The 22,988-nt window shown below is 50.6% G+C and overlaps 1 protein-coding gene across 8 annotated transcripts in view; it reads right to left on the bottom strand.

Moving 5' to 3' along the window:
• The window catches only part of CALCOCO2 (calcium binding and coiled-coil domain 2), a 746,974-nt gene that overhangs the window by 531,905 nt on the left and 192,081 nt on the right, over nucleotides 1-22,988 (bottom strand). For all 8 annotated transcript variants that reach the window (XM_069634588.1, XM_069634584.1, XM_069634582.1 and 5 more), the window contains exon 7: nucleotides 9,705-9,832. In XM_069634588.1, the coding sequence (XP_069490689.1) occupies nucleotides 9,705-9,832 (128 nt within the window). The remainder of the gene's footprint in view (nucleotides 1-9,704; nucleotides 9,833-22,988) is intronic.

Consider the following 22,988-nt stretch of genomic DNA (forward strand, 5'->3'; position numbering starts at 1 on the left):
CAGACAATTCACTCCCTTTGAAAAAAGGTTTAAACAGATTTGAGGGTACCAGAGGACTGCTATAGAGCTTGTACAAGGCTCTGATCCTCGCAGAATACAATAGGTATCATTTAGCTCAGATTCACTGGGAGCAGGATCTGGAAAGCCTGTTATGGATATACCCTGACAGTTGCTTTTACTGAAGGGTTTTGAGACTTCGCTGCACTGGCAACATAAGCTCTGTGGCATCAAGCTGCAACACAGATGCCAATATGTGCTTGTTGCCTTATCCAGAGTGTATGCTTAAGTACTTATGTTGTAGAGGTTGTGGGCAGGTTAAGACATACTGCCACCAGTGGTGGGGATGTGAAAAGGCCCACATTTACTGGAAAGAGGTTCTGGGGCGGGTTAGGGTGTTAAGACTGCTTCCATATAGAGTCAAACACATTGCTGGTCTTACTTGGACTCACACTGGAAGAAGTGAATCCCATGCTGTGCCATACATGACCCACAATCTGCTTCTGGCAGCGAGAGTTTGTCTTGCGTCAGCTTGGAAAAAACAGATATATTTACAAAAAAAGAAAAGAGTGCGTGCTAAAGATGTGGTAGATTTATAGCATGGAAACGCTAACAAATTTGGTTACCAAATCCTGGCTGGATATAGAGTTTGAATGGTTGTCTTTTCTGATTACATATCAAGGATTGGGTTGATAGAATGTATGTCAAAGGGATGTAAATAGTGGAATAATAGAAAAAGAGAAAAGCCATAAAGCTGGTGAGGTGAGAAAGCTAGATAATGTTAGTGCAGTGTTTACCATGGAGACAGTCAACTTCTATTATCTCATTTTGCACCAATGTTTAGAGAAGAGAGTGTTTTAGGGTACCTTCTACTGTCAATGCGAGTTCTGGTAACGTGATATTCCACAGGATATACACATGGAGATGTTTATGTGATTGAGAACACAGACACAGTCCCTTTTCATACTGTCACACATAGTGTCTTATACTTTTCAGGACAATATAGTCAGACATAGAGCCTAATTCAGAAACACACACATATATATGCAAGCAGTCTGACAGATGTATATTCGGTATACAGTCTTTGAACTGCGCCTTCTCTGCCACTTCTAAAAGAGACCACCCAGGAAACAACGCCCAGAGAAGACTTTGCCATGAAAGGTGCCAGGAAGATGGGGAGCAGATAAGTGGATTTATGGGAGTGGGTGGGGGGAGAGAGCTGTTGGTGGTGTGACAAATCTAGCGAAGTCATCACTACTTCACCAGGGGAAATATCTGCTCATGTGGCCAGGGAAAGGCAGAAGCTAGCTGAATCTGACCCTAGGGGTGCTATCTGTGGGAGGACCACGAGGGAAGACAACCCTCTGGGAGGCGTAGTAAACTTGCTAGGTCAAGGCAAGCATTTCCCCATTTCTTTAGCCTCTGGTAACATCCACCAGCTTCCCTGTTCCTGTATGGCATACTCTAGTGTGGGTGTAGAACCTCCAGTCATGACCAATCTCCAAATGTATTTACATTCCCCTTTGCTTGATAACACTGGGACGAGGAAGAGGAATGGAGTAATGAAGATCATAACCAGAAAGCAAACTCTGCACTCTAGTTGTTGGAAAAGGTTAACAGGTGCCGGGGCATTTAAAAACACCACACCTGGAGAGAAAGAGACTCACTCCTCCCAATGTCGGTCAGGACACGGAATGAGAGCAGGCTGCAGTGCAGAGCAGAGAAGCTGCTGGAGGTGCCGTCCAGGGAAGTCTGGAAGCAGAAGGTTCCCTGCTCTTGTGCCACGGAAAGCAAGAGCTGTCAGGTGAAGGAGACAAAGTGGGAACCAGAGAGCAGACAGCCGCCCTCCCAGCTAGCAACCAAGCCGAGCGAGAACCTTGAGACACGAAGTACGCCGAAGCAGCTGACGGAAACCGGTGAGCACAGAGAGCGAGGTTGAGACACCAGGGCGCTTCATGGCAGATGCTGCTTACGGTTGATGAACCTGGTAAGCCCAAAAAAGGGAGCTGGGACAGTGGGGCGATTGAGCAAAGAGACTAAGATGAATGAGGAGGGGTCACTGACCCAATATGTGAAAAGTATAATTAAAGAATCTTGGAACTGTATAAAAGAAAAGGTGATTACTGATGAGAAGTGCGAGTCTGGGACCTGCACCCAAATACTGAACCCATTAAGAAAGTCCTGGCAGGAGAGTAACCCAATCATACAGCGAGTCTGAGACCTGCACCGAATTGACCAAGCAAGAAAGCCTTGGCAGGAGAGTAAACGAGTCATACAGCAAGTCTGGGACCAGCACCCAATCAAGATGGCCTAACTTGGAAAAGGGGGAAAGGAGTTTCCCAAATGTGTGCAATCTAGGGGAAGGGAATCTGCCTCCGATTTTGCAGGTGAACTTTGTGAAATGTGGGAAAGACAAGAAAGCTCAGGGGGAGTAGCATGCCTCTTGAACCTGTGAATTGTGAAACGGTGAAATCTATAAACTGTGGAAAAGCTAAGAAAGCTCAAGGTGGAACTGTGAAATTATCAAGGGAAGGATTATACCCCTTTAGATTGTGGAATGGTATAACCCAAAAAGAGATTGAGAGAAATCATGTATCTTGAGTTGATTAACTAAACCAGAAGAAACTCGGGACCTTTGAGATTGTGAAGTATCACTGTGTATAAATGCACTTCCCAGTCTTTCTTGAACCCCTTTAAAATAGGAGCACTCAAGTGAAGAACATGAAAACAGAGAAATCCAGGGGAAGGGAAGAACCCCTTTAACTGGCACAACTTTGCTGGTTTCTTTTACACTTTGGAACTTTATGTTGGAACTTTTGAAAGGAGCTGCAGGTGATAAACTAAAAGACATTTTCCCCTTCACGTTATATTGAGTTTAGTGTGCGAGGACCAGGTTAGGATTTTGGACACAGGACGGAGAACTTGTTATTTTGGAAGTTCTGACACAGACATTCCTTAGTTTTGTTGAGGCATGGAAACCCCTCCTAGAGTTAGGTACAGGTCTGATTTCCCCAACTATCTCTTTAATTTCGTCAAAAAAGTTTTTAACAATCACCATAATGCCACTCTGTCAGAGTCTTACTCTTGATCTCTAAGGCCCACTCCATCGAAGGCCCTTTCCTGTCTGCCCCTCAGCCCCACTCTCATCCTGGGCTGCAGTCCTGCTACAGCAGCAGCTGAGCCCTCCTCCGATTTACCAGCAAAGCCGCAGTGCTGCAGGAGCAGCTAGACTTCGCAAGTCACCTCCGACGCCCGCCATCTGCCCGATGACTCGTGGATGCAATTGGCAACATATTGCACCACGGCAGCAGACCAGTAAGCACCCCCTGCGCCCTATCTTCAACGGCACCTATTGATTTCACCCAGCGCCACGAGGAGCCGCTGAAGCCGCAACACAGCTGCTCGTAAAATGGCCACTGCCACTCATGAGCGCCATTTGTTTACATGGGTTGCCTAGCAACCACTTCAGCCGCACAGCCATAGGGAGAGGCAAGCCAGAGGCGGCAGCCGGCCCACCTCCCCTAAGGCCCACTCCATCGAAGGCCCCTTCCTGTCTGCCCCTGTCCGCCCCTGCACCACGGCGCCGGACGCTGCTCCGCGGAACTCCAGCAACAACCATCACTACCCCCGCTGAGTCCACTCCTTACAAGCTCCCTAGACTCGCACTTGCTGCCGGAACTACAAACGCCCACTGCCAAGTAACATTCTGGCGGAACATTTCGTTTTCTTCCATTAGTCCGGTAAGAGTCCGAATGAGCATCGAATATTGACTAGTATTTTAATGTGGCTCACTCCAAGTTAATGAGCGCTCTCTGCATAATTAAGCCTCGGAGCATACTAGGCCCGTAATGTATCTATCTCCACCCCCCCTCCCCCACCAGTCACCAATGATATCTATTGTTTGTCACGGTTACATCGCAAAAGTATCTCACTTATTGCCGTGTTCTAAGGTGCATGCTTACCACCTCACTGTTACACTACTGTACCTCTGTCTTCATCTGTTGTTAACGCTCAAACACCAAAACTCTGAACCACGTATTGTATTACACCTATAGTGTGAATTTCACCGCTAATTTTCTGTTGCTTAGAATTTTTGCACGCCGTGATATTGCTTGTCAAGAACATTTTGCCTTAGCACCTTTACGCATGCTCGAGGACCGCTTTCCTCTACCTGTATAACCCTCATAGCAACACTGCCCATGACCACGCTCCTATTCGCACCTTTATCAGTCTACACATTGTCTAACCTAATTACAGTGCTCCTGTGTCTCGATATGCCGCTGCGTCTCCTTGCCTGCCTCCTCCTTGCACACCTTGTCACTATCACACCGCTAGCCGGCTCACACCGTGTACCACACATCTCCACGCTCAAGACCCTCTCTCACCACCTCTGCACGCCATCCTCTATAATGATCCATGGCACCACACCACTGGTTCACCACCCTACCACATCCATCACGCCCATTCATAACAACAAAACTAACTCTCACATCGACCACTCCACCAATCATTATCTTAATGCACCCGCCTTGTGGCTTCAACACTTTGCCACCAATCCCACACCTAATCAACCTTGCTCACTCCAACTTAGGAATCTTAGACTTAGATCTAGATTGCCTCGCACATACCGTGCGCCCATCGTAACACACACCAACACCACACTACCGACCCGCTCCCATCTACACAGGTTCAACCTGACCACCCTGTGGCCCTTCCTAACAAAGAAGTAAAGGGAGCCCTCATCAATGCTAGATCCCTTCCGGCCCACGCTCTTAATATCGCAGACCTCATCACTTCCCAAAACCTTGACTTCATTGGCATCATGGAAACTTGGTTACATGCTGCTTCAGGCCCGCTTTTGGCCCTAGCTAGCCCAGACGGATACTCCATCATCAGAAATGACCGTCATTCCAACCTCTCCAAAGGTGGTGGCGTCGCGTTTATACACAGAGACAACATTAACTTGAGACTCATTCCCAACACTCAACTCAGCTCTGCCGAATCTCTATCAGTCAAACTCTCCCTATCACCTACTAACACTGCATCACTGCACCTCATCTACAGACCTCCAGGACCTCTCACCTCCTTCTCGGATGATATTATATCCATCCTCACTGACAACACCAAACCTAACTCCCAAGTCTTACTACTGGGCGACCTTAACCTTGGCCTATCCGACCCCAAGGATCTCCAGGCCGATGAGGTTGCTAGTAACATCTCTAACTTAGGTTTTTCGCATCGCATTCTCGAACCCACTCATAAGGGCAGAACGCTTGATTGGATTGCTGACTTAAACTGCAACACGTCGATAAGCTCCAACTCTGCCTGCGCTTGGTCCGACCACCATATCACATCTTTAACATACCAGCTAACAACCCACGACCCAAACCTAACTTGGCAACCCCTATCCCCACAAGAAACAAAAAGGACATCACTAGGGACAAATTACTCCCTCTCATCCTGCCGATACTCAACAAATGTGCCTTACAGCACAACGACCCTACAGTCCTAGTGGACACCTTTAACCAAACCCTGCTCAAAGCCATCAACACCATAGCACCCCTCAAATTACGGAAATCTAAACAACAAGCTCACCTAAACTCATGGTTTACCCCACAACTGAGCGCACTACGCAAAGAAAAACGCAATGTCGAAGCTCTCTGGAAAAGTCTCCCATGAGAGACCAATAAAGACAACCTCTTCATAGCATCCCTTAAATACAAGGAAGTAATTGTACAAGCTAAAAAAGAGACATACAACCTACGCATCTTGCAAGCAGAATCCAACACAAAGGAGTTATTCAAAATTCTTAAAGAATTAGAATCCCCTTCGCCCATCCCTGACACCTGCAGCAAAGACAGCACGTGGTGCAACAATATTCAAAAAGCCCTCCTCACTAAAATAACCACTTTACAGTCTAAAATCAATGCTAAACAAAACTGCCTACTAACCACCTCCCAAACTAAACACCCGGCATTTAAGATGGCCGCCCCTTCTTTTACTCATACTCTGTTCAGCTTCGTACCTCTCACCATCCTAGAGGTAGAAAACATCATTAGCAAGTTAAAACCCTCCAACTGCCAGGGCGATTCCTGCCCTGCCCCCATCATTAAGGAATCTGCGCATGATCTTGCCCCCTTTATCACCTCCTTTATTAATCCCTCATTTCATTCGGGCATCGTCCCTGATAATCTCAAGGACTCTTGGGTCATCCCTATGTTGAAAAAACCCACCCATACAAGGGTATACCCTCTAATTGTAGACCCATCACTACGGTCCCGTTTCTTCTAAAAATACTAGACAGACCAGCTTATTTATAGATCCAGAAGTACTTAGAGACCAACAATTTACTTGGTACTAGACAATCTGGATTTAGAACTAAGCATGGGACAGAAACAGCCCTGTTAGATCTCAAAACTCAAATTGAGGATTTAAAAGACAATGGCAAACTGGCCCTCCTACTACTTGACCTCTCGGCAGCTTTTGATTTGGTCAATCACCAAATCCTCTGCCGCCATTTGAAATCAGCTGCCCACTTCTCAGAAAAAGCCACTAATTGGATCAGTTCCTTCCTGGGCAACAGACACATGAGAGTATTTTCACCTACCTCATCAGCAGATCCAACCCCGGTGCTGTGTGGACTGCCACAAGGTTCTTGTGTTTCACCTACACTCTACAATGTATTTACCAAACCATTGTTTGATGTACTTGATTATCTGGGTGTCACCTACACCAACTACGCTGATGACACCCAGATACTCATTCCCATCAATGGTGACTACATGGCCGATTCCAAAGCCTTGAATGACATCTATCAAGTCATCCAAGCGTGGATGGCCCAACATGAGCTCTGTCTCAACGATGACAAGACAGAGCTTCTCATCCTGGGCCTCCAACAGAGACTGAACAAACTTGACCCATCTTTCAAAACCTTCAATTTTGATGGCAACTCTATCAAAGTGTCTAATGACACCAAAACTCTAGGAATCTATCTCGATTCTACGCTCTCCCTCAATAGACAAACTAATGCGGTTGTCGCTGCCTCTGCTTACACATGCAAGCTCATTACAGCCTGCCGCCCTTTCCTCTCCACACAGAATTGCATCACTCTGGCCAGGACATTGGTTATGTCTAAACTTGATTACTGCAATGAACTTTATCAAGGGACTAACCAACGCAACCTCAACAAACCCCAGGTCACTCAAAATAATGCTTTTAGAGCGGCCCTCAACATCCCCAGACCTGTGTCTTGCCTGTGCAATGGGCGCATACATTTGTGATCAATATGGACTTTATTTTCCATTTCCAAGACTTTGGTGCTTTTCTATTTTTCCCAACAAACTACACTTACCACAATGCACTTGGCTATAACCATCTATTCCTGGCCATTCCTATTCGTCATCTTCGGAACTACAATCCCCAGAAGCCCTAGGGATCTCCTCTGCTTCTACCAGCTCAGGAACAGAGAGGGAGGTGGCCGATTGTCTGCAGGTGTGCTGAGCCAGGTGCGACCAATTAGCCTGCCTCTGTGCTGGGCAGGGCGGTATAAAAGCTGCTGCCTGCAGGGGCTCAGTCTCTTGCATTAAGAGTCCTTCCAGCACCTTTTTGCTTCGAGCTACGGATCTTTGTATGCGGTTCCTCCTTACTTCGGCTTTGGATCCAGTGCCCTTCCGGGCTCTCTACATTGCAGCCGATCATGCTCTGCTGCTTTCCAGCCTCCTCCAGTGCCCTGCCGGGCTCTCTACATTGCAGCCGATCACGCTCTGCTGCTTTCCAGCCTCCTCCAGTGCCCTGCCTGGCTCTCTACATTACAGCCGATCACGCTCAGCTGCTACCTTCCGCCCTGGTCTTCCAGGCTCCTGCCCTGCAGTCTGCCTCACTCCGGCTGCCTACAGCCCTTGTCCTTTGGGCTCCCTACCTTGCAGCTTACAGTCCTCTGCAGCCTTCTACAGTCAGCGGCCTTGCTCCTCTGGGCTTACTCTTTGCTGCCGGTCCTTCTGGCTCCTTGCCGCGCAGCCTGCTTCTCTCTGCTGCCAACAGCCCTTGTACTCGGGGCTTCCTACCTTGCAGCCGATCACGCTCCGCTGCTTGCTACCTACAGCCTTTGTCTGCTGGGTTCTCAGCCTAGCAGCCCTCTACAGTCCTCTGCAGCATTCTACGGTCAGCGGCCCTGCCCCCCAGGGCTCACTCCTTGCTGCCCGGCCCTTCTGTGCTCCGTGCCGTCCAGCCTGCTTTACTCCACTGCCCTAAGCCCTTTCCCTCTGGGCTCCCTACCTTACAGCCCTGCTCCTGTGGGCTTGCTCATTGCTTTCCTACTCCTCTGAGCTCTCAACCTTGTTCCCTACTGTCCTCTGCTATCCAATCCTGTTACACGACTTTCCCTTCATTTCCTTCTGCTAGTTTGCTATCGACTTCCTTTTTCCTGGATTTGTCTGTTAGTATCTTCTCTTGTACTGTTTGTAGACCCTTTTGTACAGAGCTTGTCCGTTGGTTTCTGTCAGGCAACCTCTGCCCCTTCCCTTGTCGCGTTTCTACGTTACAGACACCCATAGCTGTTGTTCCAAGCCATGAGCAAAGAGCGTGGGCCTCTGTTATAGCAAACTGTGCAGTAGGCTAGAGTTTTCCTAAGGTCCGTGGAATACTCTTTTCCTATATCTGCATACACCCCTAGAGGGAATCCATTCTGTTGTACCTTATTCCTTGCTACACTTGTCTACTCTTCGTTCTCATTACTTTCAGCTGTGTGTGTACTTATCTGTCCACCTTACTTCGGCACAACCACCCAAAACCCTTCCTGGGTGTCCTGTGCCACTCTTAACAGAGTGTCATCCGTGACAATCTGCACCCATTTCTGATACAAGGAAGAGTCTACACTGGCTTTCAGTTGCCCAAAGGATATCACTGAAATCCCTTGCCCTCACACACAAATGTGTAAACAATCAAGCGCCCCCCCCCCCAATCTACCTAACCTCTCGATTCTCTCAGTACGCACCCACCCGGTCACTCAGATCAGCCCAAGCACATTGCCTGACCATCCCCAGATACAAACTTCAGAAAGCCGGGGGTGTAAGTTTCCCAGTTCTAGCTTCTAAACTATAGAACTCACTTCCACTCTCCATCAGATCTTTCTCTTCTCCAACCTTATTCAAACAAAAAGCCAAGCTCTGGCTATCCTCTACATATGACTAACTGCCATTTACCCTGTTACTTTACATCTGTCTTCTTACGCCTGACAACAACCACCTGTTTATTGCACTGCCATGTACTTTATTTATCCTGCTCATTTTGTACCTCCACCGTGGCACTATAGTCATGTATACTGCCTGAATTTCTAATGTAACTGTAACCATTGCCTTATCTGTACCTTGTTGTTCTAAGATACGCGCTCGGATGCCTTCGGGCCTGGAGCGCTATACAAATAGATAAAATACAAAATACAAATACAGTGGTCAGGGAAGGGGTGGAGGCATGCTAAGTGGATGGGGAGTGCAGAAGGGTTTGGGGGCTGGACGGTTCAGCACAATGGAGATCAGGACAGGGCGGGCAGGGGAGGTGGGATAGGGTGTGGGTTAGCAGAGGTGTAGATCATGGGGTATTCAGAGGGGGCGGTAAAACTACCCTGATACCAGCAAAATACTGCCCACTGGAGCCTACTCCACACACACACACACACACACACACACACTTCACACTTTTTAGATGCTTACTGGTTCCTTTCGGCTTCACAGGACCTGTAGTTCCGCCTCAGATCCCCTTCTTCCTCTTTCAGAGCTTTCACCTTCAGGTCCAGCTTCTGCTCCCGGACCACCCCAGACTCCAAATGCTTCTCCAGCTCCTGGGAACACAGAATGTGGAGTTGAAACACCAGATGCATCCTTCCACACTGGACACAAGCATGCAACCTCCGGCCGATAGCGCTGTACATTCCAGTACATTCTCCCACAGCACAGATACACAACCTCCTTCCCACAAAGTAGTACAGTTCCAAGCTTAGCATGATACAGATGACCATCTATTCATTGTGCTGCATATTTCCCCATACCTGTAACCATTGAGCAGGAACACAAGTGACTTTTCATCTAATACGGCCATGTGTTTATTTTATTTATTTATTTATTACATTTATAAGCGCACAAACAGCCCGAAGGCATCGTGGCGCTGTAACATAAATATATACTTAGTTACATGAAAGGGACAAGACACTGGGGAAAGAAGAAGGAGGAGAAGACAGAGACATCCTGCTAGTGGACAGTGCACGTAGTGAACCTGTTAACAGTAGGGTAACACAGTGTTAGGGCCAAGGTACACTCAGGAATGCTGCTGTTACGCCGGGGCAGGGATTGGAGGATCTGTAAGAAGAGGAGCTAGGCAAGGTTACTGTAAAGGGGGTGGGGTGGGTTAGTTGAATAGCAAAGATTTTAGCAATTTCTGAAAAGATAAGTTTGAGGCCTCACCCCTGAGTGGGTTAGGTAAGGCATTACAAAGTTTGGGGGCGATGTGGGAGAAGACGATGACACCCGCTTTCGCCCTCTGAAGGGATAAAAAAACTGGTTGGCATGACAAGCTCTCTTTGGATGCGAGGAGGTGGCTCTGACAACTTTCTCTGACAGGTAGGGAGGGGCTGTGAGCGCCAGGCACTTATGAGTCAAGGTAAGCGTCTTGAAAGTAATTCGTTCTTTGACAGGGAGCCAGTGGGCTGCGTGCCTGAAATGTGAAATGTGATCTCTTTTGGGGATGTTTAATGCTGCTCGAGAGCATTGTTTTGAATGACTTGAAGTCTGTTCAAGTTTTTGGCCGAGGTGCCAGCCAGAAGGACATTACAATAGTCTGGTTTGGCTTCAATGGTGGCTCTAGCCATTGAAAGGCAGTTCTGTTTAGACAAGTAAGGTTTAACTGCGTTAATTCATTTGGTTGTGAATGCGGACGCGGAAGCGATCACACTTACCTGGTGTGACATTGTGAGTGTGGAGTCTAGATAAACCCCTAGAGTCTTTACTGAGGGAGAGACAGAGATACGGGTATTGTAAATAGTGAAATCGCTGTATTGATTACTGCGTTTACTGAGAGTTTCTTTAGGGACGACTAGGAGGATCTCAGTTTTATCTCCATTGAGGCAAAGCCATTTGCTGCCATCCAGGCTTGAATGGTGGCGCATACCTTCTGGAGAGTTTCGGTGTCTTGTTCATAGGAACATGAGAGTGATATTAGGACTTGAGGGTCGTCTGCATAGTTTGTGTATGCTATGCCGAGGGTGTCCAGTTTGTTGAAAAGAGGTTTGGTGAATAGATTGTAGAGGGTAGGATCCGTGCAAGATCCCTGGGGGACTCAGCAATGCATTGTAGTTGGAGCTGCACACGCCTGGTTGGAGAATCCCTTCATGGCTCCCCCTTCCAGGAAGGAACAAGTTACTTACCTGTAACTGTTGTTCTCCAGCATGGGTCTGGCATGGATTGGCATGCTCATGAATATTCCCCGTCGGCAGGTTGGGAATCCTCGGTACAGAAAAAAATCAGTATCAGTTTAGTTTCTGATCTGTCTATCCTAGTAGTAACCAATCACTGATCTCTGGGTCATACTGCCCCCAGCCAATGACTGCCCTCTCCCTAAGCCCCACCCCTGGCAGCCATCCTCAGATTTGGTAGCACGTAAAGTGCCAGTATGACCAAGTGAAGAGCCGCAGAGGGGAAGGAGGGAGGGTTTGCATGTGAATCCATGCCAGACCCATGCTGGAGAACAACAGTTACAGGTAAGTAACTTGTTCCTTCTCCAGCATGGGGTCTGGCATGGATTCACATGCTCATGAATATAAGAATACATAGTAGTACACATGCACAACCTCGGGAGGTGGCAAAGGCTGACCATTAAGCATTACATAAACTCAACATTAAGCAACTCTTACCTCCTCACCAGGCCCACCTTCAGGCGAACAGGTTGCGCAGCACTGCTTGGCCGACCCTGGACTCCTCCCTGGAGTCCCGATCGACGCAGTAGAATCTCGTGAAGGTGTGCGTCGACCTCCACGTAGCAGCCCTGCAGAAGTCCAGCAGGGGCACACCAGACAGGAACGCCGTGGTAGCAGCGATCGCTCTGGTCGAATGGGCTCTCGGACGGCCGGGCAGCGGTCGGTTTGCCAACCGGTGACAGTGCATGATGCAGCCAGAGAGCCATCTGGAAATGGAAGCCTTCGAGAGAGCCTTCCCTTGGCTCACAGGTCCAAAGTTCACAAAAAGCTGTGATGTGTTCCTGAAAACTCTTTGTGCGGTCCACGTAGAACCTCAGCGCTCTAGCTACGTCCAGCGAGTGCAAAGTCCTTTCGGCCAGCGACGAAGGCGACGGGAAGAAAACTGGCCACACCAAGGGCTCGTTGAGGTGGAAGTCCGACGGCACCTTGGGCATAAAGGAGGGGTACGTCCTCAGCACTACCCTTGTGTCGTGAAAAGTCAAGTATGGAGGCTTGCAAGATAGGGCCTGGATCTCTCCAATCGTCGTGTGGAGGTGATGGCCACGAGTAATGCTGTCTTCCACGACAGGAACTTCAACGGCGTCGAATGCATAAGCGCGAATGGGGCCCCCCATGAGCCTGGTCAGCACCACGTTGAGCTCCCATGCCGGGGCAGGTGCCTTCACCGCCGGGAATGATCAGAATAGTCCCTTCATAAATTCCTTCACCAGTCGATGAGACCACAAGGACGCTCGTCCTGTAGTCCTGGTGTAACGGGAGATGGCAGCCAGATGTATTTTGATGGAGGCGTGAGCTAGCACAGCTTTGGCCAGCGACAGTAGGTACGGCAGTACTTGAGGGGCCGTAGTCCGCAGAGGGTTAATCTTCTGTGCACGGCACCAGACAGAGAACCGCTGCTACTTATATCCATAACACTTGAGAGTCGAGGACGCCCTGTCCTTTGCAAGAACCTCTCTGCAGTCAACCGGGATATCGTATCCTCCGAACTCTAGTGCTGCAGGAGCCAGGCAGCAAGTTCAGCGACTCCGGGTCGTGATGAAGAATGGCACTTCCTTCTCTGGAGAGAAGGTCCGCGTCCGCCGGCAGCTTGACTGGCTTGGACGCTGACAAGGGAACCAGATTTGTCTCGGCCACGCCGGTGCGACGAGGATCATCCTGCACCGGGACCTCTTGAGCTGGTTGATGAGCCGGAGCAGCAACGGCAACGGGGGGAACGCATAAAGAAACAGACCGTCCAAGGGGAACGAGAAAGCATCGCCCATGCGCCTCAGCTGGGGGAACCTGCTGGCAAACCTCTGGCACTTGGAGTTCGTCGCCGTCGTGAACAGATCGATCTGGGGTTTGCCCCATCGCTGGAAGAGTTGATCCACTTGATCCTGGCATACTTCCCACTCATGGCAGAGTGAGTCGGCGATGGTGTTTTTTTATCCCTGCCAGATGAAGAGGCACCAGAAACATCCCTTGGGCGACGGCCCAATGCCACAGTTCCTGGGCTTCCTTGGATACGGTTGGGGATCGGGTTCGCCCTGCTTCCGGATGTAGAACATTGTGGTGGTGTTGTCGGTGAAGATCCTCACCACCTTGCCCTTGAGGGACGGAAGAAAAGACCTAAGGGCCCAGAACACTGCACGGAGCTCCAAGATGTTGATGTGGAGCGACTTCTCCTCCGGGAGCCAAAGACCTCTCGCGTGAAGTTCTCCGGTGTGCGCTCCCCACCCTTCCAGGGAGGCATCCATCGTCACCGTCACCTGGTGAGCTGGCGTCTGAAAGTCTGTGCACGCCGTCAGGTGAGCGCGGGTGCCCCACCACCAGATCGCCTGACGTAAGGTCTCGTTGAGCGCGATCCTGTCCTCGAAACTGCCCGTCGCTTGGATCCAGCGGGCGTCGAGGAACTCTTGCAGCAGGCGCATCCGAAGTCTGCAAAGGCTCACGAGATATATGCAGGAGGACATCATTCCGAGGAGGGACTTGATAGCTCTTACTCTGGCCACGTCTGTGGCCAGCAGGCGCTGCACCTTTCCCAGGATGGCCTTCGTCCTTTCCTCCGACGGAGAGGCCAGCCGCGCCACTGTGTTGAGCTTGGCTCCCAGAAACAGGGTGGCTTGCGACGGGACCAGGTGGGATTTGGGAATGTTGATGGAGAATCCCAGGTCCGTGAGCAGCTGGACGGTCTTCGCTGTGTGTTCCACGGCGAGCTCCCTTGTCCTTGCTCGGATGAGCCAGTCGTCCAGGTAGGGGTAGACGTGGATCCCTTGCAGGCGCAGCCGCGCTGCCACCGGTGCGAGGCACTTGGTGAACACCCTGGGTGCCGACTTCAATCCGAACGGGAGGGCCTTTAACTGGTAGTGCCGTCCTTGGACCACGAACCTGAGGAACTTTCGGTGCCCCTTTAGAATGGGGATGTGGAAGTACGCATCCTCAAAATCCAACGACGATAGGAAATCGCCCTCCTCCAGCTGCCCCAGCACGTGCTGGAGGGTGACAATCCGGAACTTCTGCGCCTTGATGTATTTGTTCAGTCGTCGTAGGTCCAGGATGGGGCGCCAACCCCCTGTCTTCTTTTTTACCAGGAAGTACCTTGAGTACACTCCGGAGCCCCGCAGCCTCTTTGGAACGCCTTTACCTCCAACAGCAGTTGAGGCACGTGGTTCTCCATCCTTGCCACAGGCGGAATGCGGAGGGACTTCTTTTGGAACTCCAGGGCGTGCCGCTGGGCCAGGGCGTCCAGCACCCAACGGTCGGTGGAGCTGGACTCCCACACGCTGACGAACCTCGCCAGCCGGCCTCCCACCGGGGTGCTTCGGTGGGGGCCCGACCCCACGGTCGGTTCAATCTTGCTTGGCGGCCACCTTGCCGCCTTGGCCTCCTTGGCGACGGCGGCGGGAACCACCCGACTTGCCGCGTCCCCTGTAAGATTCCTGCGACGAGGAGCGGGCCGCTTGACGGTACGTAGAGGAGCCACTTCCGGATCCCTTGGAGGCATCTTGTCTGCCTCCGGAGTTCCGAAAGGACGGCCGTCGGTGCTGGAGCACTCCCAGGGCCCGGGCAGTCTCTGTGTCTGTCTTGATGGCTTGGAGGGATTCATCAACTGGTTTCCCAAACAGGTTGTTCCCGTCGAAGGGCATGTCCAACACTTTGGCTTGCACGTCCTGGCGGAAATCCGTCGCACTGAGCCATCCTCGTCGTCTAAGACAAACGCTGTTGCCCAAGTGACGGAAACCGGTGTCAGCGATGTCCGTTGCCACCGTTATGGCGTGGTCCGATGCCATTTCACCTTCCTGCAAGATTTCCAGGGCCTCCGCCCTCTTGTCGTCCGGAAGGAAGTCCAACAGGGGGGCGATTTATACCACAACTCCCTGTCGTAGCGGGCTACAATCGCAAGGGCGTTGGCTGCCTTGATCGTCGTCGCTGCAGACGAGATGACCCGTCGTCCCATTGAGTCCAGCTTCTTGCCCTCGCCGTCCGGCGGGGAAGTTGATGTAGAGGCCGATGGCCCCCGCTTTCTTTTTGGCCGCCGCAGAGACGACCGAATTCGGGGTCGATTGTGCCCGAAGGCACAAAGGGGCCGCGTCGGGAACCCGGTTCTTCTTCTTGTACCGGTCCCTCTTCGCAGGTGTGGAGAACGGGTTCTTGAGAAGGGACAGACCCTCGTCCCAGATGTTATCCAGAAGGGGTACGGCGAGGGCCGTCTTCCTTTTGGCCTCGCGCCGTTGGTAAAGGAACCCTTCCTTCTTCTTTTCTTCTGGGCAGAACTGGAAAAGCTCGGATGCCCTGGCAATCATTGCGTGGAAGGATCCAATCTCATCGGGCGGGGAGGCCCGAAGAGGGGGCGACGGGAGTCCCATCCCGTCGTCACCGCCGTCGTCGTCCGTACACGTCGTGGCCGTGTCCGTACCCGTGTCATCCCCGGGGACAGTGGATGGGGGCAAAGGTTGAGCAGGCCGCGGTGGTTGAAAAGGCGGTGGGGGATGCGTCCTCCTATTCTTATATGGTGGACTTCCCGACGGGCCTGGCTCCAGTTCCCCCGTCGGGCCTGGCTCCGGTTCCTCCGTCAGGGGTAGGGGCAATCTTGTCCCTATCTCCGAACATAAAGATTGTATCGCCAACAAAATGGCCGCCGAGTTGTCCTGCAGCACTGGAAAACGACAGGCGCGAATGTTGATCAGGAACCTTGTTCGCGCCACCCTCGTCGTCGCCCTCGTCGGGAACCCTCCTGATGGGCTGGGCTTCCTCCATGCCCTTGTCGGGGCCCCCTAAGACTTCGATCAGCTCCTCCTCGGAGGTCGTGTCTGTATCCACGACAGCCACCGCCCCCCCCCCTTCTTTATCTGCCGGGGGCTTCGCAGGGGTCTTCTCTATGGGCTTCAAAGAGAACTCCCTCCGCGGTGGCAGGGAAACTCTGGATCCCGAGGTCACCTCCACTGGTGTAGCCTCCACAGGCTGCCCCAGGGCCGCCGCGACTTCCTCGATCGAGGTCTTAGCTGGGTGAATCAAGGCCTTCGCCACCTTCTGCACGCCTGAGGCCTTCACCTTGGGGGGGAGGGTCGCAGCCTCGCTCCCCCTCCGTCAGATCCATCGAGATTGACCGGGGCCTCTCCAGAAGCTTAGCCGAGTTCTCGGATTTCCTCTTACCCGAGCCAGAGCGTTGGCTCGTGAGTGATGGCGCCGGGGAGGGTGCGCCCTGCCTGGCAGCCGAGGAGCCTTCTGTTGGGCCCCCGTCTTAGAAGTCACAAGACTTAGAAGACCGCTCGGATTTCTTCTTTTTCTTCTCACCTGACGGGCTCTTCCCTTCCAGCCAGTTGGCGATACGAAGATGGCGATCCTTCATGGTCCGCTCCGACATGTTCCCGCAAAACGCACAGTCCTTCTCCACGTGTGTTTTGTCCTCATGGAGACAGTAGAGGCATGAAGAATGCTCATCTTCCTTGAACGCATTCTGCAGCTGGCATCCAGGGCAGGCCCTGAACAGCTTCCCGGGTGTCGAGCTTCCTTTGTCCTGGGCCATCTCCGGGGTAGGCCTCAGAAACTTCTGGAATCCGCCAAAAGCATAACTCGAGGAAATCTTCACCCTCGAGGGGCGTAGAAAGATCTGAAGCAGGTCCCCGTTGATTGGATGTAGGAACGGTGGAGCTTGAGGCTCTATCTAACCGAAAAATAGAATTCTCCTTGAAAAAAAGCACGAAACGCAGCAAAAGCTCAAGAGCTATAGCACGAGGACTCCCAACACTTGAACGTGCGGTAAAAATCTGAGGATGGCTGCCAGGGGCGGGGCTTAGGGAGAGGGCAGTCATTGGCTGGGGGCAGTATGACCCAGAGATCAGTGATTGGTTACGACTAGGAAAGACAGATCAGAAACAAAACTGATACTGATTTTTTTCTGTACCGAGGATTCCCAGCCTGACGACAGGGAATATTCATGACCATGTGAATCCATGCCAGACCCCATGCTGGAGAAGGAAGTGATCCTCGTAGTGGCTTCAGTGGAGAATTGAGCTGCATTGGTAAGATGTCTAGTGAGAGTCTTGTGGTCCACAGGATCAAACGCAGCCGACAAGTCCAGAAGTAGGAGAAGTGCTGGTTTGCCTTCATCCATGATTTTTGTTATTTGATTTTTAAGAGTGTTACTCCACTACAGTCCATCTACTCCAAAACATTCAGCTTTGCAGAAATCACATGGAAGGAAGGACTAGAAGAAACACAAGGGTGCAGCAGGTCTGGTAAAGTATGCATAACAGAAACAAGTAAAACCAAAATCCAATCTCCTAGATAACCTATAACAATTAATATTCCAAAAACCAAATGATGTGCGCTTACAATAGTGCTACCTATCAGACTTACTGACTGGAAAACACCAAAATAGCATGATGTCAATGGAGAAAAAAATTATAAGCTCTGAGGATGAGGGCATTAGTCTGTTGCAAATATGAACAGTAATTCACTATTCTAGTCTGTCCTCTTCTTAACCACAACGTTGTTTTCAAATATCACAGAGTTGTTTTCAAATACCAACTAACAGGAGTAGCTATCTTACACCTTTATTATGATTGTTAGACGAGAGCCCTAAAACAGCTCAATCATTTGGCCCTTTGGTTGGTTGGACTATTTAGAGGTTATTTTGCCCTGTGCGCAGAGCAAAAAAGCAAATATGCTGTGTTGCCACATTCTTTCCTTCTTTCAGGGCTGTAAACGTGCATCAGCGCGCATTTCCACAGAAAAATAAACCACTCATGAGGTACCATTGTAACCAGGCTTAAAATTTAGCATGCACGCCGAAATTAAAAAAGCAACTGAAATTACCAGTTTGCTCGCTGTTCCTGTGTCAGAGTCCACAGCTACACGTCCCTACCTGCTCTTGGCCCTGAAGATCATTTGCTGCTTGCCTGTTGTAAGGGTGGAGAAGCAGGAGACTGACACACAGCGGACATAGTGATTGTTATAGACTTTTATTCAGTATACAAATAAAGAGAACCCTTATCTTTCCCTATATATAGGATAGATTTCCTTGGCTTAATTATAGTGCTAATGAAACTGTCATGATGTCTTTGATCTTAAAGAGTCCACCGTCCTGTGTCAAAACATACCAATATCTGCCCTGTACACTTCTAATTGAACTAAAAGGTTGTGCCAATGCTCTTGGTCCAGGAGAATGACTCCCTCCTCCTCCTGAACTTGATGGCAACGTTCTGGTTGCAAGTTACTAACGAGGGGGAATGACTTCCTTCCCCTGGTTTTCATATTTCACAAACAAAAAAGCACTGCTGATCCTTTAACGCTCTGTGTCAGAAAGTTCACCATTTCTTTATTCCAGGGGGAATGACTCCCTTACCCAGGATCAGGATCCTCCTTGCAAGCTCAATAACCACGAGAATAACTCCCTACTGCCACTCTTCCTTGGCTTTCTTCTCGCAGTTCACAACACCCGCGGGAATGACTTCCTTCCCGTGGCCTTTCTTGGATTTATTTCACAGTTCACAACTCCAGGAGGAATGTCTCCCTTCCCCTGGCATTTCTCAGGCTTATTTCACAGTTCACAACACCGGTGGTAATGACTTCCTTCCCGTGGCCTTTCTGAGGCTTATCTTACAGTTCACAACACCAGAGGGAATAGTTCCTTTTCCCTGGCCATTCTCAGGTTTCATTTCACAGTTCACAACACCAGGGGCAAAGACTCTGATCTCATCTGAAGCGGCCAACACACGTCTGAGGATTGGGGTGGATTGACATTGTGAGGTTCTTTTATCTGATTTCAGGAGGCTTCCGGAAAGCTAAGACAGTAGCTGTGGTGAAAACGCAGAGTGGCTTAGGTCGTTGCCTCCAGTTTTCAGCTGGCTTCCTCAAGAGGAACAGCGGAGGAGGAGCATTGCAACACACAAAGCTTTCTGGGGCCGGGGCCCGCACTATCTTCAACTCTCTCCCTAAATACTCTCCTTTTAGATCCTCTGTGCAGGTGAGCCTTTTTTGCAAACAGAGATTTGGGGGTAGATGCTTATCCTCTGAAGGTGCTCCCCTATGGAACAACCTCCCGCCCCTCTCCGTCTTGAGCCTGATCTCATTAAGTTCCGTAAACTTCTCAAGACCTTCTTCTTCTCTTCCTCTCTCCCTTGCTAACCTCCATCTCTATTCCCTCCTCCTTCTCTTCCCTAACTCTGTCCGTTTTTGCTGACTGACTGCCGGGTGCAACTACAGAACCACACATTTCCCAGGCTCCCCCGCCATACTTTGCACTTGCCGCAGGGCCTCTGCACTCTGCTGTCACGGTTCTAGGAGACTGGAGGGTATGGAACCGTTGGAGAAGCAGAATCCATTAAATGTGCCATTACGTTCAGCCTCGTTGCTTCATGCGCGTTCTAGTCTTTTTGCAACATGGCCGCCGCCGGGAACCTATAATTCAGTTTGTTCCCGGCGGCCGGCGGGTTGCTACTTGTTAGGTTTTTTGCTAAGCTTTGTTGCGCTCGTTCTTTGTGTATTTCCTCTTGGCAGTGATCTGCCCCGTTTCGATCCTTTTCTGTCTTTTTCACGCTCGCTTCTGTTTCCGCTTTCCTTACCCTCTCGCTCTGGCTCCTTTGCCGACTGCTGCCTGCTCTCTCCCTTGCGCTGGCTTTTTGTCCCTCGCAGTGTCTCTACGCTGCTCTCCGACTTCGGATACCGCTTCCTTCTTTGCTGCGGCTTACCTGCGCTTCTTTCTGTGTTTTCTCAGCGGTAACTGGATGGCCTCTTTCTAGTCCGGTGCCGCCGCAGCTTATCTTCCTGCTGCTTGCTGAGCTTCTTATTGGATCGCTTACGGGCAAGTTGGCCTTGTTACTTACCAGGCACTGTTTTCTCTCCACTTCCTCCTGTTCCCCAATCAGACCGGAGCCTCTCTTTCCTTGATCACTCCTTATTGGAGTTCCATTGACTCCACTCGTCTACTCCACCAGCATCCAGACACAGGAGATCCTATTTTGGGCGGCCTGCCTCCCTCTCTGGCAATTGAAGACTATCTCTCACTAGGGGGGTATTTATGCCTCACAGCATTTTCCCCTCTGTATCGGCTGCTCCGGGAACGGAGTCCCAGTCCTGCCTTTTAGGCAGTCAAGGTGGCTTCCTTTCGTGGCAGACCCTATTTCATTAAAAAAAAGAGATTCCAGTACAGAGAAAGAAGAAGGAACCCACACCAGAGCCCAGCACATCAGGTGAGGAGGAGGAGGGGGATTTCCTAACGGAATCTGACATTTCAGAAGAAGTAGAATTCGACCATAGTGACATATGCTCACCACTTTGCACTTTCTGGAACTTGTTCCTTGAGAAGGGTAACCTCTCTGCACTTAAACCAGAGCACTGCTTGACTGGGGCACTTGTTCCCCTCCCTGTACTTCCTGTATGCACACTTACATTACCTAGAATGCACTAGGCTTAGTTCGCCTGGGCTAGTACAGTAGTTTTGTTTCTGTATGTTCCTCTCCTTCTCCCCCCCCTCTACCAGCACCACACTCTCTGTCATGCACTTGCACTATCTGAAGCGTTGCTGGCTTAGTATGGTAGCCTATGGATTGTATGTCTTCTCCCTCTCCTCCCCCCTTTCGCCTTCCTACCTGTCATTCACTTCACTAGCAGCAATGCCGTCAGGCCTGTATGCTAGTCATCCTTTGTTAGATCATTCGGAAACTTCAAGGCCTAAGAATGACTCTTTATTCCCTTGTTCCTCTTCCGCCTTAATGCACTTCACGTGTGTATAAGCGCCTTACAAATAAACAATTCTATTTATGTATTGTGCTGTGCAGAGCCATTGAGGGGTGACAGAGGAGCAGAGCAAAGCGACACCACAGACATTGCTCCGGGAAGACCGTTGACCGAGAGCGTTCTGTGGTCCCTCTGGCACCCTCTAGGCCCCTCCCCCCCATGGGGTCCTATATGAAATACTAGTTTGTGGAAGTAGGAGGCTGGGATGAGGCAGTGGCAGAGCTGTTTGGCGGTAGCTAATTTAATTATTAAATTGTACTAACTTTATGAATGATACTTTGCCTGACGCTCGTCGCCATGACATCTTGGCACTGCTCTTCCCCGCTTGAGTTTAGGACTGTGGGGTCCCATGTATAAGGGGTTCTTTGAGCTGTGTATATAACGTGCCTGATCGATAAAGCAGAGTGTTGGGCAGCTATAGTGTTCGCTGCAGTTGTAGCTGCCTTTTGCTACTGCAATATATTACCATACTCTTGGAAGTTGTAAGAGGGTTGAGGCAGAGTTGGAGTAGCCACTCGAGCTGCAGGAGCGGCAGTCTCAGGTGTCTAGGAAACTTTTTGAAAACATGGTATTCTATCATTCTGGTCTTCATGCCCTGAGAGATATGCATGATTTGTGAAATAAAGACCAGAGTACACTTCGGAGGCCGGACATAAAGACGGCCCCATTGTTATTTACAAACAGAAAGGGATCTCCTCAGTTTGGCAATGGCTATGCCTCTTCCCCCTTCCCCTGGTAAGTGTAAGCTTCTCCCTCAATTTCAAGAAGTCGCATCTGACACCTTCCCAACAGCTCCAGTACATCAGGGCTGTGTTGGACACGTCCTTGGGGAAGTGCTCGCCTCCCAAGGTGAGGGCTCATCACATTGTGCAGATGGTGGACAAGTTTCAACATGCCCAGCGTCTCCCGGCTTTCGAATTCTTAAGGTTGCTCGGCCTCATGGCATCCTGCATTTTTCTGGTCCCAGAGGCCAGGCTGGGGATGAGATCCCTGCAATGGGTCCTCAAGATGCAGTGGTCAAAATTCTTAGACAAGATGTCGGATCCCGTTCAGATTCCACTCTCGGTCTCAAAGAATCTTCTGTGGTGGGCCAACGAAGGGAACCTGATGAAGGGGGAGCTGCTTTTGGCAACCGTGGCCATAGGTGACTGTAGTGACAGACGCTTCCCTCACAGGATAGGGAGCTCATGCCGACGATTTGGCCACCAGCGGTTGTTTGTCTCCGTCGGAGTTGAAACTCCACATCAACCTGTAAGAGCTGAGGGCCATGAGGCTGGCCCTGAAGGCTTTTCTGCCGTCTGTGTGGAGGAAGAGTGTCACATGACGGACAACACAGTGGCCATGCATTACCTCAACAGAAAAGGGGGGTAGGGTCACTCCCATTGTGCAGAGAGGCGATGCAGCTCTGGTTCTGGGCAATCCAGTAGGGAATATCACTCTCTGCAGTTCATCTGGCAAGAGGAGAATGCGGTGGCAGACGCTCTGAACAGGCAGAGCACGGTCTCTCACGAGTGGGAGTTTGCTCAGGAAGTCCTTCTGGAGATCTTCGCCCTTTGGGGAACCCCACAACGGGATCTCTTTGTGACTAGTGCCAACCGGAAGTGCGAGAGATTCTGCTCCAGGGAATTTCCTCTGAGAGGAGCCTTAGGAGATGCATTTGTCGTGGATTGGTCATTCCCACTTCTGTACGTGCTTCCTCCGGCCCCCATCATTCCTCAACTGTTAAGGAGGTTGTGGCGGTTCGGATACCACAGGATCCTCATTGCTCCGGATTGGGCCAGGAGAGCATGGTAACCCAGACCTTCTAGAA

The sequence above is a fragment of the Ambystoma mexicanum genome, chromosome 13 (assembly GCF_040938575.1).
Source record: "Ambystoma mexicanum isolate Mex_15411 chromosome 13, UKY_AmexF1_1, whole genome shotgun sequence".
In the NCBI taxonomy this organism is placed as follows: domain Eukaryota; kingdom Metazoa; phylum Chordata; class Amphibia; order Caudata; family Ambystomatidae; genus Ambystoma; species Ambystoma mexicanum.